This window comes from Salmo salar, chromosome 17 (assembly GCF_965601325.2).
Source record: "Salmo salar chromosome 17, fSalSal1, whole genome shotgun sequence".
Taxonomy (NCBI): Eukaryota; Metazoa; Chordata; class Actinopteri; order Salmoniformes; family Salmonidae; genus Salmo; species Salmo salar.
This window is the reverse complement of record NC_138307.1, coordinates 12621600-12649502: the sequence shown is the minus strand read 5'-3', so window position 1 is coordinate 12649502 and position 27903 is coordinate 12621600. Positions and strand designations below refer to the sequence as shown.

Below are 27903 nucleotides of genomic sequence, written 5' to 3'. Positions count from 1 at the left end.
CCGTAGTCACGTTGCCTGTAGCGCTCGTGTCAACCCCTTTCTCTCCACCATTGTCAGCGCGCGCAGCCGAAAAATCCTCCACGCATCAGTCGTGCTGCAAAACCTGCTAATTCATTTACAACATAATCAATTACAGGACCATATCACTCTGTTTTGCGTTTGTGTGTATGGTGCGCAAATATAATTTAAGCTGCATTGATAATTAGTATTTCATTTAACAGTTGTCATTGAGACTATTCATTTGTTTATTTTAGCCTATACGGGACATCATTTTATACAGTTGCCAGTTTTTCGTGATGGTTTGACAAGATGATTGGTAAGTCACTGTTTTTGTATTAGTCTTTCCCTCTAGCCTTTTCAATTCCTATATAGCACGGCATACCGCGATACCCTGAGCGCATTGCTGTGCTTTTTCACTATCTGAATCTTTAACAAGCTGAGTGAGTGCATGATGTGAGAGATGTCACGCTAGCAATGCACATATTTTGCAAATATAAAGTGTTATGGAATAGTATAGTACATGTTGTTGTAGGATACGTGGTTTGTCATAGAGGCCTCACAGCCTTCAGGGTTTCTTGCTTTGTCACAGGCATAACTACATTATGTTTTCATTCAAAAGGTTTCAACACTATGTTTTATTATTAAAACAATTTGACATTCGTTATTTATAAGTTGTAGTTTATATGCTAGTACCCCCCAAAAAATGTATAATTAATGACATCATAGTTGAACCTTTTCTGTATAACTTATTCCGAGGTTACGCATAGTTATAACAGATTGATTCAACTGTATTTGCATGTCTTATCATTAAAAAAAATCTATGCTCTTGTAAACACACATACACACACACACACACACACACACACACACACACAAACACACACACACACACACACACACACACACACACACACACACACACACACACACACACACACACACACACACACACACACACACACACACACACACACACACACTTACACTTCAGTGCTGCAGAGAGGAGGCTACAGCCCCAGTCAGTCTGTTGAGAAAGGGCATCTGTGTGTGTAGAACTGCTGGGCCCCACTCCTGAGTCCCCTGGGAACCAATTATTCATCACAAGAGGAGAAGGGGGAGAAGGAGAGGGAGGAGGGGGTAGTGGGGGGCAGCAACGCCTGCTTTCCACTCCCCCAAGCCAAACTCTCACTATAGGCTGTGTCTCACTGCATGAGTAGTTTCTATGAGAACCCAATCCACACTATCATTGAATTGTGTCTCACTATATTACAGCTATTGTCAAATAAAAATACATTAGCTCATCAGTCCTCACCTGTGCGCATTTCTTTACAGGCCAGCGACTTCTCATGCCAACAACCTAACTTGATCTCTCAGCATCTAAGGTAGGTTGGCTTTAACTTGTCCAAGCATTGTTATTCCAGTTTGTATAGACTGATTTTAAACATGAACTCCATATACGGTCTGTCCAACTAGCAGCCTTGTTAGCTGTCTGGCGTTTCCTAAAAGGTTCCTGATGGGAGAAGTCATCATGTAGTGAGTGGGGCAGCTAAGTGCCAGTGCAGGCTGCATGATGCTTGATATATCTGGGTAGAGCCTCTCTTTGTCCACCACCCCATGGTTATTATCTCTACAGGAGATAGCAGGGGAGAGAAAATAGAACTGGAGAAGTATGGGGTGTTATTACACAATACAATGCAAAGACACACACACACACACACACACACACTCTGTAAAGGTCACCCTGATTCTCCATCTGTCAACATCTGTCTATCAAATCCATCATCAAGCAATTCCCAATGCATAAATTATATTACTAGAGGTCATGCCATGTTTTCATTAGGCTTTGACTGTATATCATTAAGGTGAAGGATACATTGTTACAATTTCATAGGGAGGGAGGGAGGGAGGGAGGGAGGGAGAGAGAGAGAGAGAGAGAGAGAGAGAAAGCGGTTGCATCATTGTCTGTTAAATATAGTATTCTAGTTACACTTCCAATGAATGCTTCATAATGCATAGTAATAATATGATAGTCTATACTGTATTTTACATGTAGAATTGTATTACTATTCTATATTTCAATGGATCATTCTGTATTGTCATTGATACAGCTCCATAACTATTGTGTGCAGCCACACTGTATATTGTATCTATAGTCCTCGCCTCTCCTGGCTAGCATACATAACAGTTCTTCTTTGTGAGATGTGGTATACTTCCCAGTCCAACTCATGCTTCAGCATAGTGCTCTCCCCTCGCCTCCACCCCCCTCCCCTCACTCCCCCTCCCCCTCATGGCTGGTTGCCATGGCAGCTGATTGGAATGTTCACTTAGTCTCCAGCAGCATATTGCTGTTCACCCCCTAGGAGAGGACAAGCCGCTTATAAAAGGTAACATCTAGGAATTAACCAGGGTGCTGAGGTCAGCTGAAAGTGTGATTATTTCATTTCACATGTTCATTACTTGTAAGAGATGGTCATTATTTGGGATTATTTAGTATAATAAATATATATATATTATGACCTAGCAAACCACTGTAAATGTATAGTATTCTTTGTATTTGACTTGGTTTAGTGGACAAATGTTCATCAGGGTTTTATTTGCAGGTTTAGTAAACTTATTCTCCAACCCCCCAATCATAGCCAATCATGCTCACACCTCTTTAAGGCTTCTGTCTGGAGACTTTCCACTAAATAAACTTGCAGACAGAATGCAGACAGGAGGTACACAGCACCGCTCACCTTCCACATTTATCGAGGTAATTACTTTGCATCCCCTTGCTCCACGTTTGATTGGAGAGAGATAATATGAGAGAGAGAAAGAGCAAGGGAGAGAGAAAGAAATTGATATGGATAGAGAGTGAGGGAGAGGGAGAGAAAGAGAGAGAGAGAGAGGGATGTTGAGAAAGAGATAGAGAGAAACATATATAGAGAGAGAAACAGACACATATAGAGAAAGAGAAACAGAGTGAGAGAGAAACAGAAAGAGAGAGAGAGGGATGTTGAGAGAGAGAGAGAAACAGATAGAGTGAGAGAGACATATATAGAGAGAAGCGCAGAAAGACAGGGAAAGGGGGAGAGAAGTTGAAATGAGAACGAGAGAGAGAGAGAAATAGACAGAAAGCGGAAGTGTGGGTGAGAGAGAGAGGAGAGAAAGAGAGAGAGGGATGTTGAGAGAGATAGAGAGAGAGAGCAGTGTCTGGGAGAGAAATCAGTAGCAGATTTTAAATGCAGCACAATTAGTTTCACCAGTCACTAGGAGAAGAGAGGGAGAAGAGAGCAACGAAAAAGGGCTCACTTACTCGCTGTAGGACACATACAATAGTAATTGGACTTCTCCACTATTTCCTCTTATCGTGCTTCCAACAGCTAGGCCATATTATGTGCAGTGGTAAAGGCTACTGTTTATTCATTCAGTGGTAAATTAATCAGTGGTAAATGTTAATTGTTTAACATTTTCTAGAGACCGAATTGATTTCCAGTGACGCGTTAGCTCAGGCGACAAGTGTCCGTAGATTAACTTTGCAAATAGTTCATGATTTTACGTTGGTCTTTGTTCTCCAAAAGCTTTAGACTGTGAGTGCATACTGACAGAATGTCAGCCCTCCCCAATACTATATCAGCCTAACAAGCCATTCTATTCTGTTATGTCTAGGTAGAATTTAGATTGATGGATGTTCAAGTGTCCCTTATAGGATTTGAGTGGTGCGCTGGTTTAAGATGGAAGGGTATTCCTTCTCTCGTTAGGCTGTGGGATTTGGGATGTTTGTCTGGGTGCTATATGTCTGGTATTGCTATAGCAACCAGTTTTCATTCATGTATGGGTAAACTGTAGCTGCTGCACACAAACACACACACACACACACACACACACACACACACACACACACACACACACACACACACACACACACACACACACACACACACACACAGGACTGTCAGAATAGTCGTAGAGGGACTGATGTTGTAACGCCTTTCTGTCACCTTCCATCTTAAAGCAGACGTTTCTCTTGTTATTTTCACCCATGGCACCATTATAAGCCCTCGGAATAAGGGAGATACAGCTCTCTGAATAAGGGAGATACAGCTCTCTGAATAAGGGAGATACAGCTCTCTGAATAAGGGAGATACAGCTCTCTGAATAAGGGAGATACAGCTCGATGAATAAGGGAGATACAGCTCTCTGAATAAGGGAGATACAGCTCTCTGAATAAGGGAGATACAGCTCGCTGAATAAGGGAGATACAGCTCTCTGAATAAGGGAGATACAGTTCTCTGAATAAGGGAGATACAGCTCTCTGAATAAGGGAGATACAGCTCTCTGAATAAGGGAGATACAGCTCTCCGATTAAGGGAGATACAGCTCTCTGAATAAGGGAGAAACAGCTCGCTGAATAAGGGAGATACAGCTCTCTGAATAAGGGAGATACAGCTCGCTGAATAAGGGAGATACAGCTCTCTGAATAAGGGAGATACAGTTCTCTGATTAAGGGAGATACAGCTCTCTGAATAAGGGAGATACAGCTCTCTGAATAAGGGAGATACAGCTCTCTGAATAAGGGAGATACAGCTCGCTGAATAAGGGAGATACAGCTCTCTGAATAAGGGAGATACAGCTCGCTGAATAAGGGAGATACAGCTCTCCGAATAAGGGAGATACAGTTCTCTGATTAAGGGAGATACAGCTCTCTGATTAAGGGAGATACAGCTCTCCGATTAAGGGAGATACAGCTCTCTGAATAAGGGAGATACAGCTCTCTGATTAAGGGAGATACAGCTCTCCGATTAAGGGAGATACAGCTCTCTGAATAAGGGAGATACAGCTCTCTGATTAAGGGAGATACAGCTCGCTGAATAAGGGAGATACAGCTCTCTGATTAAGGGAGATACAGCTCTCTGAATAAGGGAGATACAGCTCTCTGAATAAGGGAGATACAGCTCTCTGAATAAGGGAGATACAGCTCTCTGATTAAGGGAGATACAGCTCTCTGAATAAGGGAGATACAGCTCTCTGATTAAGGGAGATACAGCTCTCTGAATAAGGGAGATACAGCTCGCTGAATAAGGGAGATACAGCTCTCTGAATAAGGGAGATACAGCTCGCTGAATAAGGGAGATACAGCTCTCCGAATAAGGGAGATACAGTTCTCTGATTAAGGGAGATACAGCTCTCCGATTAAGGGAGATACAGCTCTCCGATTAAGGGAGATACAGCTCTCTGATTAAGGGAGAACAGCTCTCCGATTAAGGGAGATACAGCTCTCTGAATAAGGGAGATACAGCTCTCTGAATAAGGGAGATACAGCTCTCTGATTAAGGGAGAAACAGCTCTCTGAATAAGGGAGGTACAGCTCTCTGAATAAGGGAGATACAGCTCTCTGAATAAGGGAGATACAGCTCTCTGAATAAGGGAGATACAGCTCTCTGAATAAGGGAGATACAGCTCTCTGATTAAGGGAGATACAGCTCTCTGAATAAGGGAGATACAGCTCTCTGAATAAGGGAGATACAGCTCTCTGAATAAGGGAGATACAGCTCTCTGAATAAGGGAGATATAGCTCTCTGATTAAGGGAGATGCAGTTCTATGAATAAGGGAGATACAGCTCTCCGATTAAGGGAGATACAGCTCTCTGAATAAGGGAGATACAGCTCGCTGAATAAGGGAGATACAGCTCTCTGAATAAGGGAGATACAGCTCTCTGATTAAGGGAGATGCAGCTCTATGAATAAGGGAGATACAGCTCTCTGAATAAGGGAGATACAGCTCGCTGAATAAGGGAGATACAGCTCTCTGAATAAGGGAGATACAGCTCTCTGAATAAGGGAGATACAGCTCTCTGAATAAGGGAGATACAGCTCTCTGATTAAGGGAGATACAGCTCTCTGAATAAGGGAGATACAGCTCTCTGAATAAGGGAGATACAGTTCTCTGATTAAGGGAGATACAGCTCTCTGATTAAGGGAGATACAGCTCTCTGAATAAGGGAGATACAGCTCTCTGAATAATGGAGATACAGCTCTCTGATTAAGGGAGATACAGCTCTCTGATTAAGGGAGATACAGCACTCTGTCTGGTATTGCTCATGACTCATGTCTATTTGAAATATAATGGCAGAACATATGAATGGCATGGAGTCATCGTTTCGTGATTTGTTCGATGGCGCCTAGTCTAATTTTAGATTTTTCTCTTAGTCTTTGTCTGTCCACCCTCTCTCTCTCTCTCTCTCTCTCTCTCTCTCTCTCTCTCTCTCTCTCTCTCTCTCCCTCCTCTCTCTCTCTCTCTCTCCCACATTCTGGCAATCCAGCAACATTTTCAACTCAAACTGAAAGAAAGAGCACATTTGTATAGGTGGGTGTGGGTGGGTGGATGGATGGATAGGAAGAGGAACCATTGTTCCATAAAGTCAACTCCCTCACATCTCCTTCAGTCCCCTCCAGCCCCCCCCTGCCTTACCCAGCCCTACCCAGCCCTGCTCCCCTGTACTCCCTGTGCCCAGAGGTGAAAACAGGTCTGTGTGTCTTTGTGTGTGTCTGCCTGCCTCCACGTGTGTGTGAGTATGTGCATGGGGGCGTGCATGTCTGTGTGCATGTCTGTGTGCGCGGGCATGTCTGTGGCAGTAGGCTTCTTCAGCGCCAGGTGACATTGGGGGCCGTTCCTTTAGGAATCCCATTTAACTGACCCTCTCTGTGAGGTCATTCTAGAATCTAGAGAGGGCTTCCTTTCTCAACCTCCCTGCCTGGAGGCTGAATGGAGGCTAGCTAGCTAGCCTAGCGCTAATTCAACCAGTCTCACTGCAGTGAGTGAGTCAGGGCTCCTCTCTGCTGTATGACACACACACCATTAACCCAATGAATCCAAACATGAATGTAGGAGGAGGTGTAGAGATGAGAGGAAAGGGGAAGTAGAGAGAGAGGAAGAGAGGAAATGCAGGAGGGTATTTTAGGGCAGTGAGTTAAGTTGAGTTGACAGTTGGCCTGTATTCATAATCGTGACTTGAGTGTCTGTGGACAGGGTCGGGACAGGGGTTGGCAACGGTGCTCCACACTAAGCTTTGTCACTCATCTCCATGCTATTTGTGACAACCTGAGCCTGTAAAGTGACGCAGTGATGTTGTGTCTGTCTGTTATACAGGGGGCAGTGCAGGGTTTGGGATTATAAAAGGGAGATTTCGTATTGCAGATCTGTCTCCTTGCCCTTTTTGCTATTTTGTTGAAATTGTCTGAGTACACCCCCCCTCTCTCTCTCTCCCCCCATCTCTCTCTCTCTCCTCTTCTTTCATTCTATCCTCTTTCTCTTTATGTGATCTCCAAGGACTTCCTCCTCTAACTCAGTCAGGCTTCGGGCACTTCAGCCAGCACAAGCTAACGAGTCTTTGTGTGGAAAGGGAGAGAGTGCGAGCGAGAGCAAGAGAAACGGACGGTGAGAGAAATAGAGATACAAATAGAAAGAAAGAGAGAGAGAGAGAGAGGGCTAGAGGGGAGAGAGAAGCTGGCTGAGAAAGCTGACAGCAAGCAACACCAGAGGGAGAGAGGCAGAGAGGGGGTAGAGAGAGATAATACATGCAGAGCAGAATTAGGCCGATACCCGCTAATTATCAAAATCCAGAAAAGAGCCGTTAAATTCTACAACCACCTAAAAGGAAGCGATTCCCAAACCTTCCATAACAAAGCCATCACCTACAGAGAGATGAACCTGGAAAAGAGTCCCCTAAGCATGCTGGTCCTGGGGCTCTGTTCACAAACACAAACACACCCCACAGAGCCCCAGGACAGCAACATAATTAGACCCAACCAAATCATGAGAAAACAAAAAGATAATTACTTGACACATTAGAAAGAATTAACAAAAAAATGGAGCAAACTAGAATGCTATTTGGCCCTAAACAGAGAGTACACAGTGGCAGAATACCTGACCACTGTGACTGACCCAAACTTAAGGAAAGCTTTGACTATGTACAGACTCAGTGAGCATAGCCTTGCTATTGAGAAAGGCCGCCGTAGGCAGACCTGACTCTCAAGAGAAGACAGGCTATGTGCACACTGCCCACAAAATGAGGTGGAAACTGAGCTGCACTTCCTAACCTCCTGCCCAATGTATGACCATATTAGAGACACATATTTCCCTCAGATTCCACAGATCCACAAAGAATTTGAAAACAAACCCGATTTTGATAAACTCCCATATCTACTGGGTGAAATACCACAGTGTGCCATCACAGCAGCAAGATTTGTGACCTGTTGCCACAAGAAAAGGTCAACCAGTGAAGAACAAACACCATTGTAAATACAACCCATATTTTTGCTTATTTATTTTACCTTTTTTGTACTTTAACCATTTGTACATCGTTACAACACTGTAATGTACATAATATGACATTTGTAATGTCTTTATTCTTTTGGAACTTCTGTGGGTGTGATGTTTACTGTTCATTTTTATTGTTTATTTCACTTTTGTCTATTATCTACTTCACTTGCTTTGGCAATGTTAACATATGTTTCCCATGCCAATAAAGCCCCTTGAATTTAATTGAGAGAGAGAAAGATTGTGAACCCTAGACAGACTCCTGGGTGCTAAACAATAGAGCAACACGGTAGCAGCAAGGTCTGTTCTTCTGGGAACCCTGTCAATGTGGACGTTTATGTAGTGAATACTGTGAGGATGCACTAGAGGATTCCTGGAGTTTGCAAGGCGATACGACACAGGTCAGTCAGTGGTAACAAATATTATTGAAGTGTAGTGGTAATATTTCCTCACCTTTGGTACTTTTACATTTTGGGGGGGGGGGGGGGGGGGGGGGGACTCACGAGTGGGATCCATTCAGCACAGGACACTCACTCTGTAGCATCTGGTTTGGAGGGAGCTTATGCAGCGTTGTGTTCCCAGTATATATCCTGCTGCACAGCTTACTGTTCTTCCTGGAGAGAGAGAGGGATGGAAAAATAGGTGGTTAGCGAGAGAGAAAGAGGGAAAGAGAGGTGGTTAGCAAGAGAGATTTAAAGAGAGAGAGAGGGAAAGAGAGGTGGTTAGCGAGAGAGAGAGCGAGAGAGAGAGGGAAAGAGAGGTGGTTAGCGAGTGAAAGGGAGGGGGAGTCTCCCTCCACCTATTCTCTCACTGCCATTGCAGGGTAGTCTGCTCCTGTGTTCTGTTCTGTTCTGGTGCATGATGTCATCCGATACCAGTTCAGAGGGAGAAGCTCCCAGCCTCAGGTCCTGTTGTGTGGTCATCAGTAAGGAGGCATTTATTATGAGATTGGGATTTGTGTGGACAGTAAACCACCGTTTTAAGTGGTATTGTTTTGCACATAGTATCCATAATGTCTATATCAGGCAACGACTGTCTGAATTAAACATGTCTCTTAATAAGATACATGTATACGATGACACCGTTGTCATGGCAACCACCGCAAGGGTTTTCAAGGAATGGGTAGCATGGTGACCGGAGTGCTGGATTCTGAGGATGGGAATGAGAATACATGACTGAAATGCAGTGTAGGAAGTCGGTACATGATGCTTAGATATAGCCATGGAAACCCTTACCCAGTTCCCACCATCTCCCCATACTGTCACTGTGGGGGGTTGTGTTTGAATTTTAGTTTAGTTTATTCACTCGACCATTTAAAAAAAAAAACACGAACACATGAAACTTGAAAAGCCGTACATGCACATGAGTAACATCATGGAGGATATCACACAATAACGTCTGGGACTTATTTCCATTGTGGTCCTCTTGAAACAAGATGGCTAGGCAAGATGCAACACGGTTGAACACAGTATGACAGCGAGATGTCCTTGACTGTATGCGGAGTGGGATGGGAAGGGGGGGACAGGGCTGCCACTGCATCATCCGTGTATTATGTCTAAAACACCCCTCTATGAGTCCTGTGTGTGTGCATGCACAGTGCAGGTGATTACGTGTGTGCATTCCTTGATGCGTGTTCCCTTTCAGTCAGTCAACTTCGGTACAACATACTATGGGGAGTCGCACCCTGGCGAAAACACAATTGGAACACGAGACTGTCTGACGTTGTGCCATCTCAACTGTCCCGTAGTGGTAGAGAGTGCTCACCCCCTGGATGTTGTGTTCTGAAGTTTGTATGGTTGTCATACGTTTCCCAATCACAAACAATTAGTTATTCTTCGAATTGCTTGGCCTGGCTATAGCAATAAGTAAGCTGGTTTACGCGACCGAAACGACGAAGGCTAACAAGCCGGGTTCGGATTCGCGACCATGCCCCAAGATACTCACGTTGGTTGTCTTGTATGTCTCGGCTCGGTACATGCTCTGGCTGCCCTCACTTGAATCTGTTTGTGTGCGAGATTAGGGGATGGCTGACACTGTTCCCCTACTAATCCGTGGCATAGGTTCTCTTGACAATCGTGTAGCATTATTTAGGGGACTTGGTGTTTCCGATAGTGACTTCCTCTCCCGGGTGCCCGTACCTCGGCTGATGGTTCGGGTCGTTGGTCGGGTAGAATGTCTCCCGGCTCCTGTGCGCACTGCCGCCGGTTGCGGGAGGCTACTTGAAGAGAGAGGGCGACCAGGTTCTGTGGGTATCCCCACCGCCTGTGTCTACCTTGGTTATTAAGCACCGCCTGCTTCTCTTCCCAGAAGGGTCCGGTTCCCACCTCAGTGATCCGGTCCTACGTACACTTTCGAGACCAGGTTAGCGAACAAGCGCTGCATAGCGTGCTAGCCAGATTAGCTAACGAGGCGAGCTAGCTACTACTAGCTATACCTGCCTCCCCACGGTGGAGTTGCTGGGGTAGCTGTCTTGTTTAGTATACATAACATTAAGTCGCTTGGTTATTGTTAACGGACCATGCTGCGATCAAAGAGGCTAGCAAGCCTAGTTTAGACTAAAGAGCCTCCAGGCTAATGTCAGCTATCATGCATAACTTCCGGTGAATGAATCTTACTAGTGTTCCCCCAAGCGCTATGGCAACCCTACTCTTATTTTCAATTACTGGAGATGGAGTAGAGAGAGCAGGGCTTGCGTGCTCCTCCGATGAGGAAGTAGCCTCCCGAGTAGCTGCACCACTCCACTAAAAACATTGCTGTGACGACAGTGCCCCACATTTTGATACAGCAAACGGGGTACTATGGGGTACTACATCAGCCATCGCTGGATAAGCCCATAAGACATCCGCATTGCTTGCTGTTTGGGGTTTTAGGCTGGGTTTCTATATACGCACTTTGTGACATCTGCTGATGTAAAAAGGGTTTTATAAATACATTTGATTTGAAGGCCGTTAGTTAATTATGATCAATAGTGATCCATTCTGACTACTACCTTCTGTAGTCACACAGGTGCCACGTGCTGAAACAGACCAATCACGGGCCGGCAGGATACGCGGAGGCTCCCTGTTGACTCTCTCAGGCAGGATGAAAACACCTACATCAACCATGATCTTTTGCTAGTTATGGCCACTTTCACCATGATCCTTAGCAATTTGTTTGTGCCATTCAGAGCCATTTAGCAATATATGGCACGCTTCAAATTCAAATACTTCTGGCTTCAGGCGCCATTGGGAGTTTTCATAGGAATACGTGGATGACGTCAGCACTATCACTATCTACTGGCTTTAATGGCTATGTGTCACGTCTACTCTCGCTCCTCACCTTCGGCGTTTGACGTAGCCTGTATACTAACCACCGGTCCTGGGATCCATCATTACGCACACCTGGCATCAATCATTACGCAGGTCGCGGACCTGCATAACATCATAAGGCACACCTGGACTCCATTACCTCACTTATTACCTCCCCTATATCTGGCACTCCCTTTGGTTCATTCCCCAGTCGGTATTATTCCTGTGTTTATGCATAGATGCTACTGTTATGTTGTCTCGGTTCATGGTTGTTGTTTTATTAAAAGTTTCACCTGCTTCTCAACTCTCAGCGTCTCCGTTACAGAATACTGACTCCAACAATGGAAGCAGCAGGAAAACAGTATCTCCCAGACAGTCGACGAGCAGGGATACCTTCTACGTCAACACCATGACCAGCTAGTACAACGGCTATGGAAGAGGTTCTTCGCAGTGTGCAACGTCTTGAACATACCCGGAGGCGTTGCTGTCAACTAGCGGAGGATACTCTACAACCAATTGACCCAGCGAGCCAGCACAACCAGCCCATTTAGCAACCCGCTCAGGTCAGGGATGCCTGTTTGTCCCTCCCGGATAAATATGACAGCACCCCATCTAAATGCCGTGGCTTCCTACTTCAGTGCTCCCTCTACTTTATGCACCAAATGAGAGCCCCCACCACCGAGAGGTCCAAGGTTGCCACGGTTATTTCTCTGCTGACTGGGCGTGTGTTGGCATGGGCCACGGCCGTCTGGGAGAGGAGAGTAGGAGCTAGATTCATGAGGGGTTCATGGCTCTGTTGAAATGCATCTTCGATCATCCCTGGAGGGCAGAGGGGGGTAAGCGCCTACTCCAATTATGGCAGGGGTACCAGACGGCTGCCGAGTATGCGCTCACCTTCCGGACAGTAGCAGCATCCAGCGGATGGAACGAGTGGGTGTTTCGTACGCTATTCAGAAGAGGTCTGCACAATTAGGTCCAGACGGAACTGGCCTGTCGATGACAACCTCTGCTTGGACGCACTCGTTGTGATGGCCGTCCGTCTGGATATCCTACTTCGGCAGCGTCGGCACTCATCGCTTTTCACCCCCTCTAAGTGAACACTCTCGATCAGAGCCTGAACACATGGAGGTAGGGGTCACATGCCTCCCTGCGATGCAGACTGAGAAAGATGGGTTCTGTCTATATTGTGGTCAAGAAGGGCACCAGCTCCAGCGGTGTCCCGCACTTCCTAATCCGGGATCCACAAGAGTAGAGTCACGTGATCTTCCACCTCCTGGGGCAGGAGTGAGTATTCCATCTTCATCACTTTCTGCTAAACTCTTTTTGGTGTCCATCATACTAGTTGACTGTCCCTCATGTACTGTGTCTACAGCGTTAGTAGATTCCGGTGCCACAGGGAACTTTATTGACCAGACCCTTGCCTCCTCTCTTTAACATCTCATACCCGCTTTCCTCTCCTTTCCCGGTTCAAGCCCTCGATAGTCGGCCAGGATCCAGAACCATTACACATATCACCCAACCACTCACCCTCACCGTGGAGTCCATTCATCAGGAGAACATCCCCTTCTACATTAACAGTTCACTAGATCTCCTTCGGCCTCCCTTGGCTTCAATGCCATAACCCCACCATCTCATTGTCGAGTATGAGAATCAGACTGGTCACCCGAATGCTGGTTCTACGTCGGTTGAGAGTCCTGTGGTTGCCCTTCAGCCCAACAACCCATGTATACAAGGACCTGGAGTAGGTATTCTCCAAGACCTGCGCCACCTGTCTTCCTCCTCATCGCCCCTGGGACTGTGCCATCAACCTGCTGGCAGGGTCTGTGCCTCCGCGCAGGAGCATCTACCCTCTGTCGGTGGCTGAGACCCAGGCCACGGAGGATTACATCCAAGAGGCGCTCCAACAAGGATTCATCCGCACGTCCTCTTCTCCTGCATCAGCTGGCTTCATTTTTGTGGCCAAGAAAGATGGAGGGTTACGTCCATGTATTGATTACAGAGGACTCAATGAAATCAGCACAAAGTACCGTTACTCTCTCCTGTTGTTTTCCGACAGCTGTCGAACAGCTCCACGGGGCCCGTTCTTTTTTTTACCGAACTGGACCTGCGGAGTGCATACAAGCTCATCCACATCCGGAAGAGGGATGAATGGAAGACTGTTTAGCACGGTCTGGCCACCACGAGTACTTGGTGATGCCATTTGGCTTAGCCAATGCTCCATCAGTGTTCCAGGCATTTGTTAACGAGGTGTTCAGGGACGTGCTTGGATGCCAGGTGGTTGTGTACCCTAGAGGATCACATCACTCGCGTTCGAGCAGTCCTGGAACGCTTCCTGGCTAACCAGCAGTTCGTCAAGGCTGAGAAGTGCCAACTTCATTGGAAGTCTGTCTCCTTCTTAGGCTACCAAATCAACCCGCTGGGAGTGAGAATGGACGACAAGAGGGTAGATGCGGTCAGGTCATGGCCAGTCCCAACCCATATAAAGGGGTTACAATGGTTTTTGTGGTTTGCCAACTTCTACTGCAGTTTCATCAGGAACTTCAGCGTCGTCACCGCTCCTCTCACCTCTCCTCAAGGGTGGTCCCTATAGGTTGGTGTGGAGCCCAGCAGCCGACGAGGCCTTCCGTCTACTCAAGGGACGTTTCACCTCTGCCCCATTGCTCAAAACACCCAGATCCCACTATCTTTTGGTGGAGGTGGGCGCTTCAGAGGTGGGCGTGGGGGCCAGTTCTCTCAATGACAGGGTAATCCACAGAAACTATATCTGTGTGCATATTACGCTCAAACTGTCACCTGCAGAGAGGATTTACAACGTCGGTGATCGAGAGCTCCTGGCGGTGAAGGTGGCATTAAAGTGGAGATGCTGGCTGGAGGGCACCAAGGAACCATTCTTCATCCTCACTGACCGTCGGAACCTGGAGTACATACAGACAGTGAGGAGACTGACTCCGCACTCAGCAAGGTGGGCCCTTTTCTTCATAATGTTTGACTTCACGCTGACCTATCGCCCAGGTTAAAAATGCATCAAGGCCGATGCCCCGTCTACGATTCGGGAGAGGATCCTGTCCAGAATGCACCTATAATATCACCCTCCTGTGGTCTGGGACGTAGATGTGGACATCAGGCTCTGGAGATGGAGCCCGCACCCACTAACTGTCCTCCCGAGGGTGTCTACGTTCCCACGCGGATAAGAGATCAGCTACTGACCTGGGCACACAGCTGCCATTGCTGGACATCCAGGTATTTCTCACACTACCCAATCTAGCTTTAAGAAGTACTGGTGGCCCACCTTGGCGCAGGACATCACTCGCTACGTCAACTCCTGTTCCGTACGCCCAGAACTCACTACGTCACTCCTCCACTGGGTTGACCCTCTTCTAGTTCTGGGTTCAGCCGGACCCTGGCTCTGTGGACCCCGGGCCAGACCGACGCTCCTGCGGTTGAGTGGTTCAGGCACGCAGAAGTGTGGAGCGACACTCGCATGAGACTCCAACGTGCCGTCCACTGTAGACTGCCACCACAGTGCAACCCCCATGAACCACCCTAGGGATAGTGTCTGGCTCTCTACCAGGAACCTCACACTCCACCTGCCCTGTAAGACGCTGAGCCCCTGGTTTATGGGGCCATTCAAGGTTCTTCGGAGTGTCAACAAGGGGATGTATAGGTTACAGCTTTCCATTGACTACCGTATCTCACTTTCTTTTCATGTCTCCCTTCTCAGGCCCGTGGTTCCTGGTCCCCTAGCTGATGCTGTCCCGCCCATGCCCCCCCCCGGACACCGTCAGATCTCTACTGGACTACCGACACTGGGAGGGGAATGGCCCAGAGGAGCGGTGTTGGGGTCCGATGGACGACATTCTGGATCCCAACATCATCCGTGATTTCCATCTTCTTCACCCGGCCCGATCCTTGTCCTCAGGGCTGCACATCGGGGGGGAGGACTACTGTCACGTCTACCCCCGCTCCTCCCCTCTGGTGTTCAACATCGGCGGTATACTAACCACCGGTCCTGGGATCCATCGTTATGCACACATGCACGTCATCATGAGGCACATCTGGACTCTGTTACCTCCCCTATTTCTGGCACTCCCTTAGGTTCTTTCCCCAGTCAGTATTGTTTATGTGTAGATGCTACTGTTATGTTGTCTCGTTTTATTAAACATTTCACTTGCTTCTCGACTTTGTCTCCGTTACACTATGGGTATATCAGTCTCCCAAGTAATAAGTTGGCCAATTCGCTCTGTCCACAAGGGGCACCCCTCGCCATAGGTGGCTCATTACTGGGATTCATTGCTGATTCCTGCCTGTTTCTTACTAGTCCCTATGAGTTTTCTAGTGATACAGATTGTAGGCCCTGTAGGTGGTTGGTAGTGTAGTTGAGGGACAGGAAGTGCTCGACACGGCCATGCTATTATCCAACAGTCTCTGTGGTTCATATGAACCCTGAAATGAGCTGTCTCCAGCTCCAAGCGTTTCATTCCTGGGATTTAGATTTGATTACAAATCGCCCCGGTCTCTTACCACAGAAGGGGAAAGAGACCGTTCCATTCCCAGCTAGGCTATCGTCTGAGATTCCCAAAGATTGGAAAGCTGCCGCGGTCATCCCCCTCTTCAAAGGGGGTGACACTCTAGACCCAAACTGCTACAGACCTATATCTATCCTACCCTGTCTTTCTAAGGTCTTCAAAAGCCAAGTTAACAAACAGATTACCGACCATTTCGAATCCCACCGTACCTTCTCCGCTATGCAATCTGGTGTCAGAGCTGGTCATGGGTGCACCTCAGCCACGCTCAAGGTCCTAAACGACATAACCACCATCGATAAGAGACATTACTGTGCAGCCGTATTCATCGAGCTTGGCAAGGCTTTCGACTGTGTCAATCACCACATTCTTATTGGCAGACTCGACAGCCTTGGTTTCTCAAATTATTGCCTCGCCTGGTTTACAAACTACTTCTCTGATAGAGTTCAGTGTGTCAAATCGGAGGGCCTGTTGTCCGGACCTCTGGCAGTCTCTATGGGTGTGCCACAGGGTTCAATTCTCAGGCCGACTCTCTTCTCTGTATACATCAATGATGTTGCTCTTGCTGCTGGTGATTCTCTGATCCACCTCTACGCAGACGACACCATTCTGTATACTTCTGGCCCCTCTTTGGCCACTGTGTTAACTAACCTCCAGACGAGCTTCAATGCCATACAACTCTCATTCCGTGGCCTCCAACTGCTCTTAACTGCAGGTAAAACTAAATGCATGCTATTCAGTCGATCACTGCCCGCACCTGCTCGCCCGTCCAGCATCACTACTCTGGACGGCTCCGACTTAGAATACATTGACAACTACAAATACCTAGGTGTCTGGTTAGACTGTAAACTCTCCTTCCAGACTCACATTAAGCATCTCCAATCCAAAATTAAATCTAACATCGGCTTCCTATATCGCAACAAAGCATCCTAAACTAATGCTGCCAAACACACCCTCGTAAAACTGACCATCCTACCGATCCTTGACTTCGGTGGTGTCATCTATAAAATAGCCTCCAACATTCTACTCAACAAACTGGATGCGGTCTAGCACAGTGCCATCCATCTTGTCACCAAAGCCCCATACACTACCCACCATTGCGACCATGTACGCTCTCGTTGGTTGGCCCTCGCTTCATACTCGTCGCCAAACCCACTGGCTACAGGTTATCTACAAGTCTCTGCTAGGTAAAGCCCTGCCTTATCTCAGCTCACTGGTCACCATAGCAGCACCCACTTGTAGCATGCGTTCCAGCAGGTATATCTCACTGGTCACCACCAAAGCCAATTCCTCATTTGTCCGCCTTTTCTTCCAGTTCTCTGCTGCCAATGACTGGAACGAACTGCAAAAATCTCTGAAGCTGGAGACTCATATCTCCCTCACTAGCTTTAAGCACCAGCTGTCAGAGCAGCTCACAGATCACTGCACCTGTTGCACTGCAACAGCCCATCAATCTACCTACCTCATCCCCATACTGTATTTATTTATTTTGCTCCTTTGCACCTCAGTATCTCTACTTGCACATTCATCTTCTGCACATCTACCATTCCAGTGTTTAATTGCTATATTGTAATTACTTCGCCACCATGGCCTATTTATTGCCTTAACTTACCTCATTTGCACTCACTGTATATAGACTTTTTGTTTTCTTTTGTTCTACTGTATTATTGACTGTATGTTTTGTTTATTCCATGTGTAACTCTGTGTTGTTGTATGTGTCGAATTGCTACGCTTTATCTTGGCCAGGTCGCAGTTGCAAATGAGAACTTGTTCTCAACTAGCCTACCTGGTTAAATAAAGGTGAAATAAATAAATAAATAAACATTTAGAGGGAGGGAATATCCTCCCGTCTCCAGAAGCAGGCAATCCGAGTGGTTCCTATGTTGAAAATCCAAGATGGCTGGTACAGTCCATATTTCCTGGTTCCGAAAAGGGACAGGACTTTGCATCCCATTCTAGACCTACATGCCCTCAGCAAGCACCTCAGACTGAAAACTCAGAATAATCACGAGCCGCCGGCTATTACAACCTATTGGCTGGTGGCGGCAGAGTCGAGGGGGCACGCAGTGTTACACACATCCATACTACTGTCCCGTATTCAGTTTCTAGGCTTCATAAGAAATCAGAAAAAGATCTCGGCACATACCGTTTCTGGGTCTCGAGCTAGACTCGCTCGCATATCGCTCTTTTCTATCCCTGTGGAGGGTGTCCAGATTCCGGCTCTGCTGAGGCAAATTTCGGCTGGATCACACAGTGCATTTTCGCCAGTGGCTATGCCTACTGGGGATGATGGCTTCTGTGATCGAAGTCGTTCCCGTGGGGCTATTGTTGATGTGGCCCTTCCAGCGCTGAATGCTAGCCACTCACCTGGACGCATCTCGCAGCCTAACCCGGTCGCTTTGGGTGTCCCTGTCAGGCCTTCGGGCCCTGGCCCAGTGGTGGGACCCTCTGTTATTGTCAGGGAGCTCCCATGGGCTGAGTTATATCTGGCAAGGTGATCACGACAGAGGAATCCCCCCAAGGGTGGGGTCTGCTGGAGAAAGGCAACTCGATTCGGGAGGTATGGATACTGGTGTGGAGTGCACCATATCAATTACCCAGAGCTCCTAATGGTATATCGGCGCTCACTTCCCCGTGCTTTTGTCGGGCAGGCTTGTGCTGGTCAGAACCAACAATATGTGAGTGGTGGTGTGCATCAACAGACGGGGAGAGACTGTCTCTCGTCCTCCTAACCTTGGCACGCTCCCTATTTCTGGGGAGCAGTGCGCACATGCTCTCGCTTTGGGCTACTGTTCCCTGATGGAGGGAAACGAGGTACAACACCTGTTTGGCCCCGCGCCGCCCGTTCCTGGGCTCAGTGAAGAGCGGTATTAAATTGAATGAATGAATTCGAGCCTCACGCTTATCACCTGTGGAAGGTTGGGCTTCCAGCAAGGCGTGGCCTTATCAGGCGTGATTGTAGATCCTTCAACCGAAGTCGCGAGAGTGCGACTCCCCATAGTGAGTTGTACCTCGTTTCCCTCCTTCAGAGAACAGTAGTTATAGTCATAATGTTAAGTTTACTTTTATGCAATCGATGTGCATACTCTCATCACCTATACCTATTGAGAGAGATCAATGCCCACCATAGCATTAAATGAGCAACCATGTACAGTAGCATGGGTTTGCTCAGCGACCATGTACACTCTTGTGCAATAACAGTAATAACATTTCTTACCACATCCTTTCCTATCTCTCTCAGGGGCAGACGTTGGGTGTTAGACCTACGGCAGGATGAGTGGGATCCTGAAGAGGAAGTTTGAGGAGGTGGAGGTGGATAGCCCCTCCCCGTGCCTCTCTCTCCGGGGGTCCGATGACGAGGTCTCCGCTGGCAGCGACAGCGGGAACAGCAGCGACAGTGTCAACCCAGGCCCCTCCACCCCCGTCGCCCGTGAGTTGCTTACCCAGCATGCATGTACTTGACTGCTTAACTAACAAAGCCAGCTTTGCCAACTTTGGACAACACTGTCAACTATTTGACCCCAAGTGAATGAAATAGCGCCTTACATTGTGCTAGTGAGTAGCCTCCCATCTTTTCAGTGGAAAAAACTCCCAGTTACGAGAACCTCTTCCTCACCTACTGCTTTTCAAATCAGCTGCGATTCCTTCAAGCACCACCAGCATATTGAGCCTCAGCGGGATTAGAATGATAGAGAGAAACAGGAAGTAGCTCTTGGGAGTAGTGTGATTTCATCTCTCTTTAGGAGTCATAGGGGGTGATCTCCCCTAGCTCCTGCTCCCTGTGGGTTTTTAGATGACAGGGAGGATGTTAGGGATGCTAGAACTCACTCAAGGGGTCCATAGGGATATCAATAGCAGCAATACTCACTCAAGAGCTCCGGAGTGGCACAGCGGTCTAAGGCACTGCTTCTCAGTGCAAGAGGTGTCACTATAGTCCCTGGTTCAAACCCAGGCTGTATCACATTTGGCCATGATTGGGAGTCCCATAGGGCGGTGCACAATTGGCCGGGGGTAGGCTGTCATTGTAAATAATAATTTGTTCTTAGCTGACTTGCCTAGTTAAATAAAGGTTCAATAAAAAAAGTTAAACATTTATATAGTGATACTTTGTCTCTAAATGCCCCCTCTCTATCCAACTCTCTCTCCTTCTCTCCCTACCCCTCCTTCTCGCCCTCCCTCTAGCAGCCTCTTCTATCTTGAGGTGTGAAAAGCGCCTGCGGGTGCGCAACGTGCACTTTGAGAGCGTGACGGTGTACTACTTCAGCCGGCGCCAGGGCTTCACCAGCGTGCCCACGCAGGGTGGCAGCACCCTGGGCATGTCCACACGCCACAGCTGGGTGCAGCGCTACACTCTGGGGGAGTTCGCCGTGGAGCAGGAGAGAAGCCACCGAGACATGCTGCGAGACCACCTCAAAGAGGAGAAACTCAACTCCATCAAACTCAAGGTAGTCAAGTCGATCTAACTAAAGTTAGTCAACTTTAGTCAACTCCATCAAACTCAAGGTAGTCAACTAGATCTAACATAGGGGTTCCTAAACCTTTTTAACCCAGAACCCCATTTTGATATCTGAAAATTCTTGTGACCATCACATACTTTTAATGTGGGGCTATGACAGTCAATTGCAAATTAGTCTGACATAATGTATCCAGCATCCCGGAGTCGCCTCTTCATTGTTGATGTTGAGACTGGTGTTTTGCGGGTACTATTTGATGAAGCTGCCAGTTGAGGACTTGTGAGGCGTCTGTTTCTCAAACTAGACACTAATGTACTTGTCCTTTTGCTCAGTTGTGCACCGGGGCCTCCCACTCCTCTTTCTATTCTGGTTAGTGCCAGTTTGCGCTGTTCTGTGAAGGGAGTAGTACACAGCATTGTACGAGATCTTCAGTTTCTTGGCAATTTCTCACATGGAATAGCCTTCATTTCTCAGAACAAGAATAGACTGACGAGTTTCAGAAGAAAGGTCTTTGTTTCTGGCCATTTTGAGCCTGTAATCGAACCCACAAATGCTGATGCTCCAGATATTCAACTAGTCTAAAGGCCAGTTTTATTGCTTCTTTAATCAGGACAACAGTTTTCAGCTGTGCTAACATAATTACAAAACGGTTTTATAATGATCAATTAACCTTTTAAAATGATAAACTTGGATTAGCTAACACATCATGCATTTCTGATAATGGGTCTCTGTACGCCTGTGTACATATTCCATAAAAAATCTGCCGTTTCCAGCTACAATAGTTATTTACAACATTAACAATGTCTACACTGTATTTCTGATCAATTTGATGTTATTTTAATGGACAAAACATTTGCTTTTCTTTCAAAAACAAGGAATTCTCTAAGTGACCCCAAACATTTGAACGCTAGTGTATATTGTTATTCTTCAGGATTTTGGAAATTCTCCCGCGACCCCATTTTCATATCAGGTGACCCCACATGGGGTCGCGACCCCAAGTTTGGGAACCATTAGTCCAACTAAATGTAGTGAACTCTGTCTAACTAAAGGTAGTCAACTCCATCAAACTAATGGTAGTCAACTTTAGTCAACGCCATCAACCTAAAGGTAGTCAACTTTAGTCCTCCATCAAACTAAAGCTAGTCAACTTTAGTCAATTCCATTTGACTGAAGGTAGTCAAATGAATCTAACTCAAAGTAATCAACTCTGCCGAGTCAACTCCATCAAACTAAAGGTAGTCAACTCCATCTAACTAAAGGTTTGGACTGTGCCTTTAATGCCTTTGTATTAAAGTATCGAGCAGTGCAGTGGCAAATGCAGTTTATTAATAATAGATTGCATAAAGCATTCACAGTGGTACTTCTCCAAGTGCATTACATTGTACACCGATGTGTAGCATGGCAGCTATTTCTGTGCTAGAAATCAGCTAACATAGCAGAGAGATGAGGAAGGAATGTTTACCCATTAGTAAGCCGGGAATAACCAGGAAAGCAGGGTAGCATTAGGACTAGGTTATGAATTCAAGGTTAATGACAAATGACATGAATAACCTGAGGGCCACAGTCCTTTCTAGTCAAAATGATCTTTACATTCCTTATAATGTATTTCTTCAGTGTTGTCACTAGCAGTGACTTCAGTGTAGTCTAAGCTGCGTTATCGCAGTGATTCTAATCCAACACAAGGGGATGCGCTAACACAAGCGGTCAGTATTACGAAGGTGTTCGGTATACTCAGTGTTCATCACTAGAGAGCATCACCATCTACTCGTGTGTTTTTCCTCCAGCTGACCAATAATGGCACTGTTGAGTCGGACGAGGCCGAGTCGCTGACCCTGGACGACATCTCAGAGGACGACATCGACCTGGACAACACGGAGGTGGACGAGTACTTCTTCCTGCAGCCGATGACCACCAGGCGGCGCCGCGCTCTCCTCCGGGCCTCCGGGGTGCGACGCATCGACGTGGAGGAGAAGCACGAGCTGCGGGCCATCCGGGTGTCCCGGGAGGAGTGCGGCTGTGACTGCAGGGGGCTGTGCCACCCCGCGACCTGCGCTTGCAGCCTGGCCGGCATCAAGTGCCAGGTAAATGGAGCTGTGGTGAGGGTCTCCTGAATTACCTCTGTCAGTATGTTTGCCTGTTAAGTGATAGCTGGCTAGCTGGCCCGCTATTGGCTGACTGGCTGTTTGCCTGGCTGTTTGCCTGTCTTTTTGCCTGTCTGTCTGTTTGACCGTCTGCTATGCTTATGCATCTGTCTATGTGTTCGTTATTCATTGGAAATGGGAACCGTCCAGTATTGGAGGCTAACTGAGGCGTTGGTTGTCTGTCTGTACAGGTAGATCGAATGTCATTCCCATGCGGTTGCAGCAAGGAGGGCTGCAGTAACAGCACAGGCCGCATCGAGTTCAACCCCATCCGTGTTCGCACCCACTTCCTGCACACCATCATGAAGCTGGAGCTGGAAAAGAGCCGCGAGCAACAACAACAACCGCAGGTCACCAATGGTAATGGTTACCATGGAGAACTACCAGTCAACGTCCCTGTCCAGCGTGCTCTGCAGTACCCCCTGATGTCTGACAACATCCCAGTCCTGCAGGCTCCCATCATGAACCTGCCGAGCGGCAGCGACGCAGAGCAGCATCTAGAAGAGGAAGTGGACGAAGATGAGGAAGATGATGAGGAGGAGTACGAGGATGAGGATGATGGTAGTAGTTTATGTAGTGGCCTCTCGGACTGCAGCACCGACAGCCTGCACACTAGTGACTCTGAGGAGGAAGAGGAGGAGGAGGAGGAGGAGGAAGATGACTGTGAGTCTATGGAGGAGGGGGTGAGTGGACCCCCAGTCTCTCACACAGAGGTGGTTCCTCTCTCCTCTGTGTTGGGTTACACTGATGGGACACACACCAACACCAACACCAACACCAACCACGCTAACCCCAACTCATACTACCACAACCCTTCATCAGGGTACTACCAGATGGACAACTCAGCCAACCTGAACCCCACACCCAAAGCCCCTAGTGAAGCTCCCTCACTCCTCTCACTCCCCAACAGGCAGGGGGCCACCGATGGCCCCACGGTCGTGTCACAGGAGCAGCCTAAAACCACCTCCGAGCCACACACAGACCACCTCAGCCAGATAGAGGGACTGTATATGCATTTTCCCCACACTGACAAAGCACCAGCAGCCAACGCCTGTTCCTCAGCACTGCAGCAGAGCAACACTCCCCACAGTGGGGAGACTAGTACACTACACCATGAGCAGCCCTTTCAGACGCAGGTCAGCGTTTTTCGTCATGAAACTTGTTCTAGAGGCAGCTCTGCAGAGTGGTCACTAGCTGGCACAGCCACAAAGTCCTAAAATCTGATTTTAAACCTAACCTTAACCCTAAACGTAACCACACTGCTAACCCTAATGCCTAACCCTAACCTTAAGATCAAAAGCACATTTTTGTTTTCATAAATTTTTACAATATAAACAATTTTGACTCAGCAGCTGGCCTATCTAAGGAGAAATCGCTCAGTTCTGCCTCCAGGACAAGACTTATAACAATAATTGTCAATCTGCCTTTCAGACAGACATGAACGGTAATGATATTGCACGTCCCTGAAGAATAGCACACGGTCTGAGGTATCTGTGGGGACTGAGGAGCAGCAAAGCCAGGGGTCGTTCAACGGGCTGGCTGAGGCATCCTCTCTTGCCTGAGAACAAAAGGGATCCACCAATTCTAGAGACTAACACTAGTCACTAGCATAGTGTCAGGTAGACTTGTGGCAAGTTCAATGAAACTGGTTAGTGTGATAAGTGAAATTAGCATTCCTTTGCAGCAAGTATGCACATTTGGATTAATGTGCTGACCAACTTAATTAAAGGGATACTTCAGGATGTTGGCAATGAAGCCCTTTATTGACTTCCCCAGATCCAGTTGAACATTTTTGTGTCTCTGCATGTAGTTTGAAAGAAGTTGCTAACTAGCGTTAGCGCAATGACTGGAAGTCTGTGGTACCAGATGCTAGCTGTGACCATAGACTTCCAGTCATTGCACTAACACTAGTTAGCATTGGCTTGCAAAACTACCTCTAACTTCCTTTGTACTGGATGAAGGATGCAGGGACATAAAATGGTATCCACGAGTTCATCAGACTGGGGAAGTAGATAATGGGCTTCATTGCCAAAATCCTGAAGTATCCCTTTACCAGTGAAACTACATGATGTCAATATCAATTCATTTTCTGTACAGGAATAATGCTGTTTTTGACCTATCCTAGAAACTGGGTTGTCCGTTTGATTGAATAGAACCTGAAGGACGGTGGGTTTTTTTTTAAACTCCTGATGAATGTACCTTTTTAAAGTGAACGATTAGGTTGCAAAGGCAAGCTGTGGGGTTTGGCCTCAGAAGGATCTTTGCACATTATTGCACACGCAGTTTCCATGTCCTGGATCTGAATGTCTAACAGACAATGACTGTGAAATAGTTAGAATTAAACAATGATTCCTTATTTCAACAATATAACCATGTGGAATGGGAAAATGAAAAGATCATCTGATTTGAGTTAAATGAATGAACTAAGATAGACGCTAGGGCTCGGATGATATCAGTAACGCGATACTTGTTGGTAGCGTGGCAAAGAAACAAAACACGAAGCGGATTTCACTTCTTTAGGAAAACAGCCCTAATGTTGGAAATAAACATTATGTTGTCACCCAGAGTCACATGTATTTCTTTTCCATGCTATAGCACACATTATTTACATATAGCAGGTTTTTAAAAGACCAAAGAGTTTTGTCTGCTTCGTGTAAAAATAAAAAAAAATTGCCATGGAAAAAGTATTGCAATACTGGTATAGTCACAGCCTTAGTAGATTGAACTTTTATATGGAGTCAACTGGAAAATGTATATAGCTGCAGTTTATTTATGGCTATACAAAGTTTATGTAATATTATGTATGTTTTGATAATGAGAGCATGCTGTGGTTAGTATTGATGACAAATCAACACGATTTTGAGGTACTACAATTATTAAGCGTCGGTCTCGTGCTTATTTGTGTTGTCTCATAGATGTTGAATACTTTGCATGTATTTTGTTAAAAGGAAACACCCTGTTTAAAAATGTATTTTTTTTTTATATACAGTGAGAATGTCAAAAGGAAACAAATTAAAGAGCATTTATACTTTACATTAGATTGGACAATACTCCAATATACTGTAGTCACAGACTTATAATCATCTCTAGTCTTACCATTACATTTAGGTCCATTTTCAAAAGGACCATGAAACTTGGAAAATGTACTTCGTTTGAAATCGTTTTAAACGTCGTGCTCAATTTCATGAGACAAGCTATATTTTCAGTGCTGCTATTATGATTTACATTTACATTTTAGTCATTTAGCAGACGCTCTTATCCAGAGCGACTTACAGTAGTGAATGCATACATTTCATACAATTTCATACATTTTTTTCTGTGCTGGCCCCCCGTGGGAATCGAACCCACAACCCTGGTGTTGCAAACACCATGCTCTACCAACTGAGCTACAGGGAAGGCTTTGTTATCAAGTTTTATTGTCACATGCACAGGATACAGCAGGTGTAAAACAGTACAGAGAGAGCCTTAATTGGGGGCTCTTTCCCAAAAATGCGCAATAACGGTAGTAATACAGATAAGAAATAAAACATGTGAAATGCGACAGAAGAAAAGAAGAAAAGAAACAGGAGAATAGAGTTATATAACGTTCTTATATACAGGTCAGTACGGTGCCAGTACTGTTATTACAGTGTGCAGGGGTACTGGAGTGATTGAGGAAGGAATGGACCTATTCCATCACAGCATGTTCTTTGTCTCCTCTCTCTTTTCTCTATGTACCCAGTCTCTTCATCTAGCCCCTTTAAGGTTCTCCTCGCTCTCTCACGCTCTCTTCCTCTTGCTCTCATGACCTCTCTCTCCTCTCTCCCATCATATCACGTCAGCCAATGAGGTGGTGTGCAGCGTAAGGGTGCCAAAGCGTTCATGTTCAGGTGATCTATAGTGAAGTAAGCTACGTCTGTACCAGTCTCTGCTATTCTGCTGTAGATATGATTTGCTAGTCTATATTGTGGCCAATGTGAAACTGGGTATTTTATTGTGGTTTATTCTCACAGCAGTCTGTTGTGTCATGAAGGCCTTGAAGTTCACAGAGCTCATGTTGTTTTTGATTTTGTCCCAAATGGCACCTTATTCCCTATATAGTGCACTTCTTTTGAACAAGGAAGTAGTACCATTATAGGGTATTTGGGACACAGCCTTCTTGTTCTGTTTAGTTTTGTTCCAGAATGTCTCTTTGTTTATCAAGACTGCCTAGAACTGGGGGCCTAAAATACATATTCTCTGTTTGTCTCTTCTTTTTTACACCACCATTTGTTCCTTTTCCACAAACATCAGACTTTGAGAATAAATAACCAATGGAATAATTGTGTCCCTTGTCAATCATTTTGGTTGCGGATTAATATGACCTTGACAGTTTGTCAAGATGAATCATACATATCAGAAATGTAATGTATTGTTGGAATTATTAAAGTAAGACAAAATGTACATCCTAAATAAACATAAATATGTCTGTTTCAGTTTATAGTGTATTTAAAAAAAAGTCTATGTCAACACCCATTTTTCAGTTCCAAATGTAGCCTCTGAAATCCCTAGAGAAAACCAGTGCCATGTTGTCTGTCCCGCCCACAGAGTCAGAGTGAGATGGATTCTCCGGAATGTGTCTGTTTCCCAGGGTAACACATAGCTAAGACTGCTGTCTTGCGCGCAAGACCTCTACATTATGTAATGAATTTGAGGAGTTCTTTCAGTATTGTCTCAGCAGCTGATTATTCCAGGATGTACAGTGCCTTTGGAAAGTTGTCAGACGCCTAAATTCTTTCCACATTTTGTTAGGTTACAGCCTTATTCTAAGTGATAAAAAAACAGTTTTCCTCATCAATCTACACACACATAATGACAAAGAAAAACATGTTTTTTAGGCTCTGTCTGGGCAACTCAAGGACATTCAGAGAGTTTGTCCTGAAGCCACTCCTGCGTTGTCTTGGCTGTGTGCTTAGGGTCGTTGTCCTGTTGGAAGGTGAACCTTCGCCCCCCCAGTCTGAGGTCCTGAACACTCTGGAGCAGGTTTTCACCAAGGATCTCTCTGTGCTTTGCTCTGTTCATCTTTGCCTCGATCCTGACTGGTCTCCCAGTCCCTGCCGCTGAAAAACACCACCACAGCATGATGCTGTCACCACCATGCTTCACTGTAGGGATTCTGTCAGGTTTTCTCCAGACGTGATGCTTGGCCTTCAGGCCAAAGAGTTGAATCTTGGTTTCATC

The 27903-nt window shown here is 46.3% G+C and overlaps 1 protein-coding gene across 4 annotated transcripts; it reads left to right on the top strand.

The window, feature by feature from the left end:
* The first annotated feature begins 53 nt into the window (after positions 1-53).
* Positions 54-27005, top strand: LOC106575302 (cysteine/serine-rich nuclear protein 3). 4 transcript variants are annotated; one of them, XM_014151749.3, is made up of 6 exons: positions 54-316; positions 1333-1382; positions 19351-19539; positions 20295-20554; positions 22348-22644; positions 22896-27005. In XM_014151749.3, exons 3-6 carry the CDS (start codon positions 19383-19385, stop codon positions 23919-23921), a joined length of 1740 nt encoding a protein of 579 aa, XP_014007224.3. In that variant the 5' UTR covers positions 54-316; positions 1333-1382; positions 19351-19382; the 3' UTR covers positions 23922-27005. The 4 variants fall into 4 exon arrangements, with proteins under 4 accessions (XP_014007224.3, XP_014007222.3, XP_014007223.3 ...); XM_014151747.3 differs by having other exon boundaries at positions 22348-22659; XM_014151748.3 differs by having other exon boundaries at positions 20292-20554.
* The last annotated feature ends 898 nt before the right edge of the window (positions 27006-27903 follow it).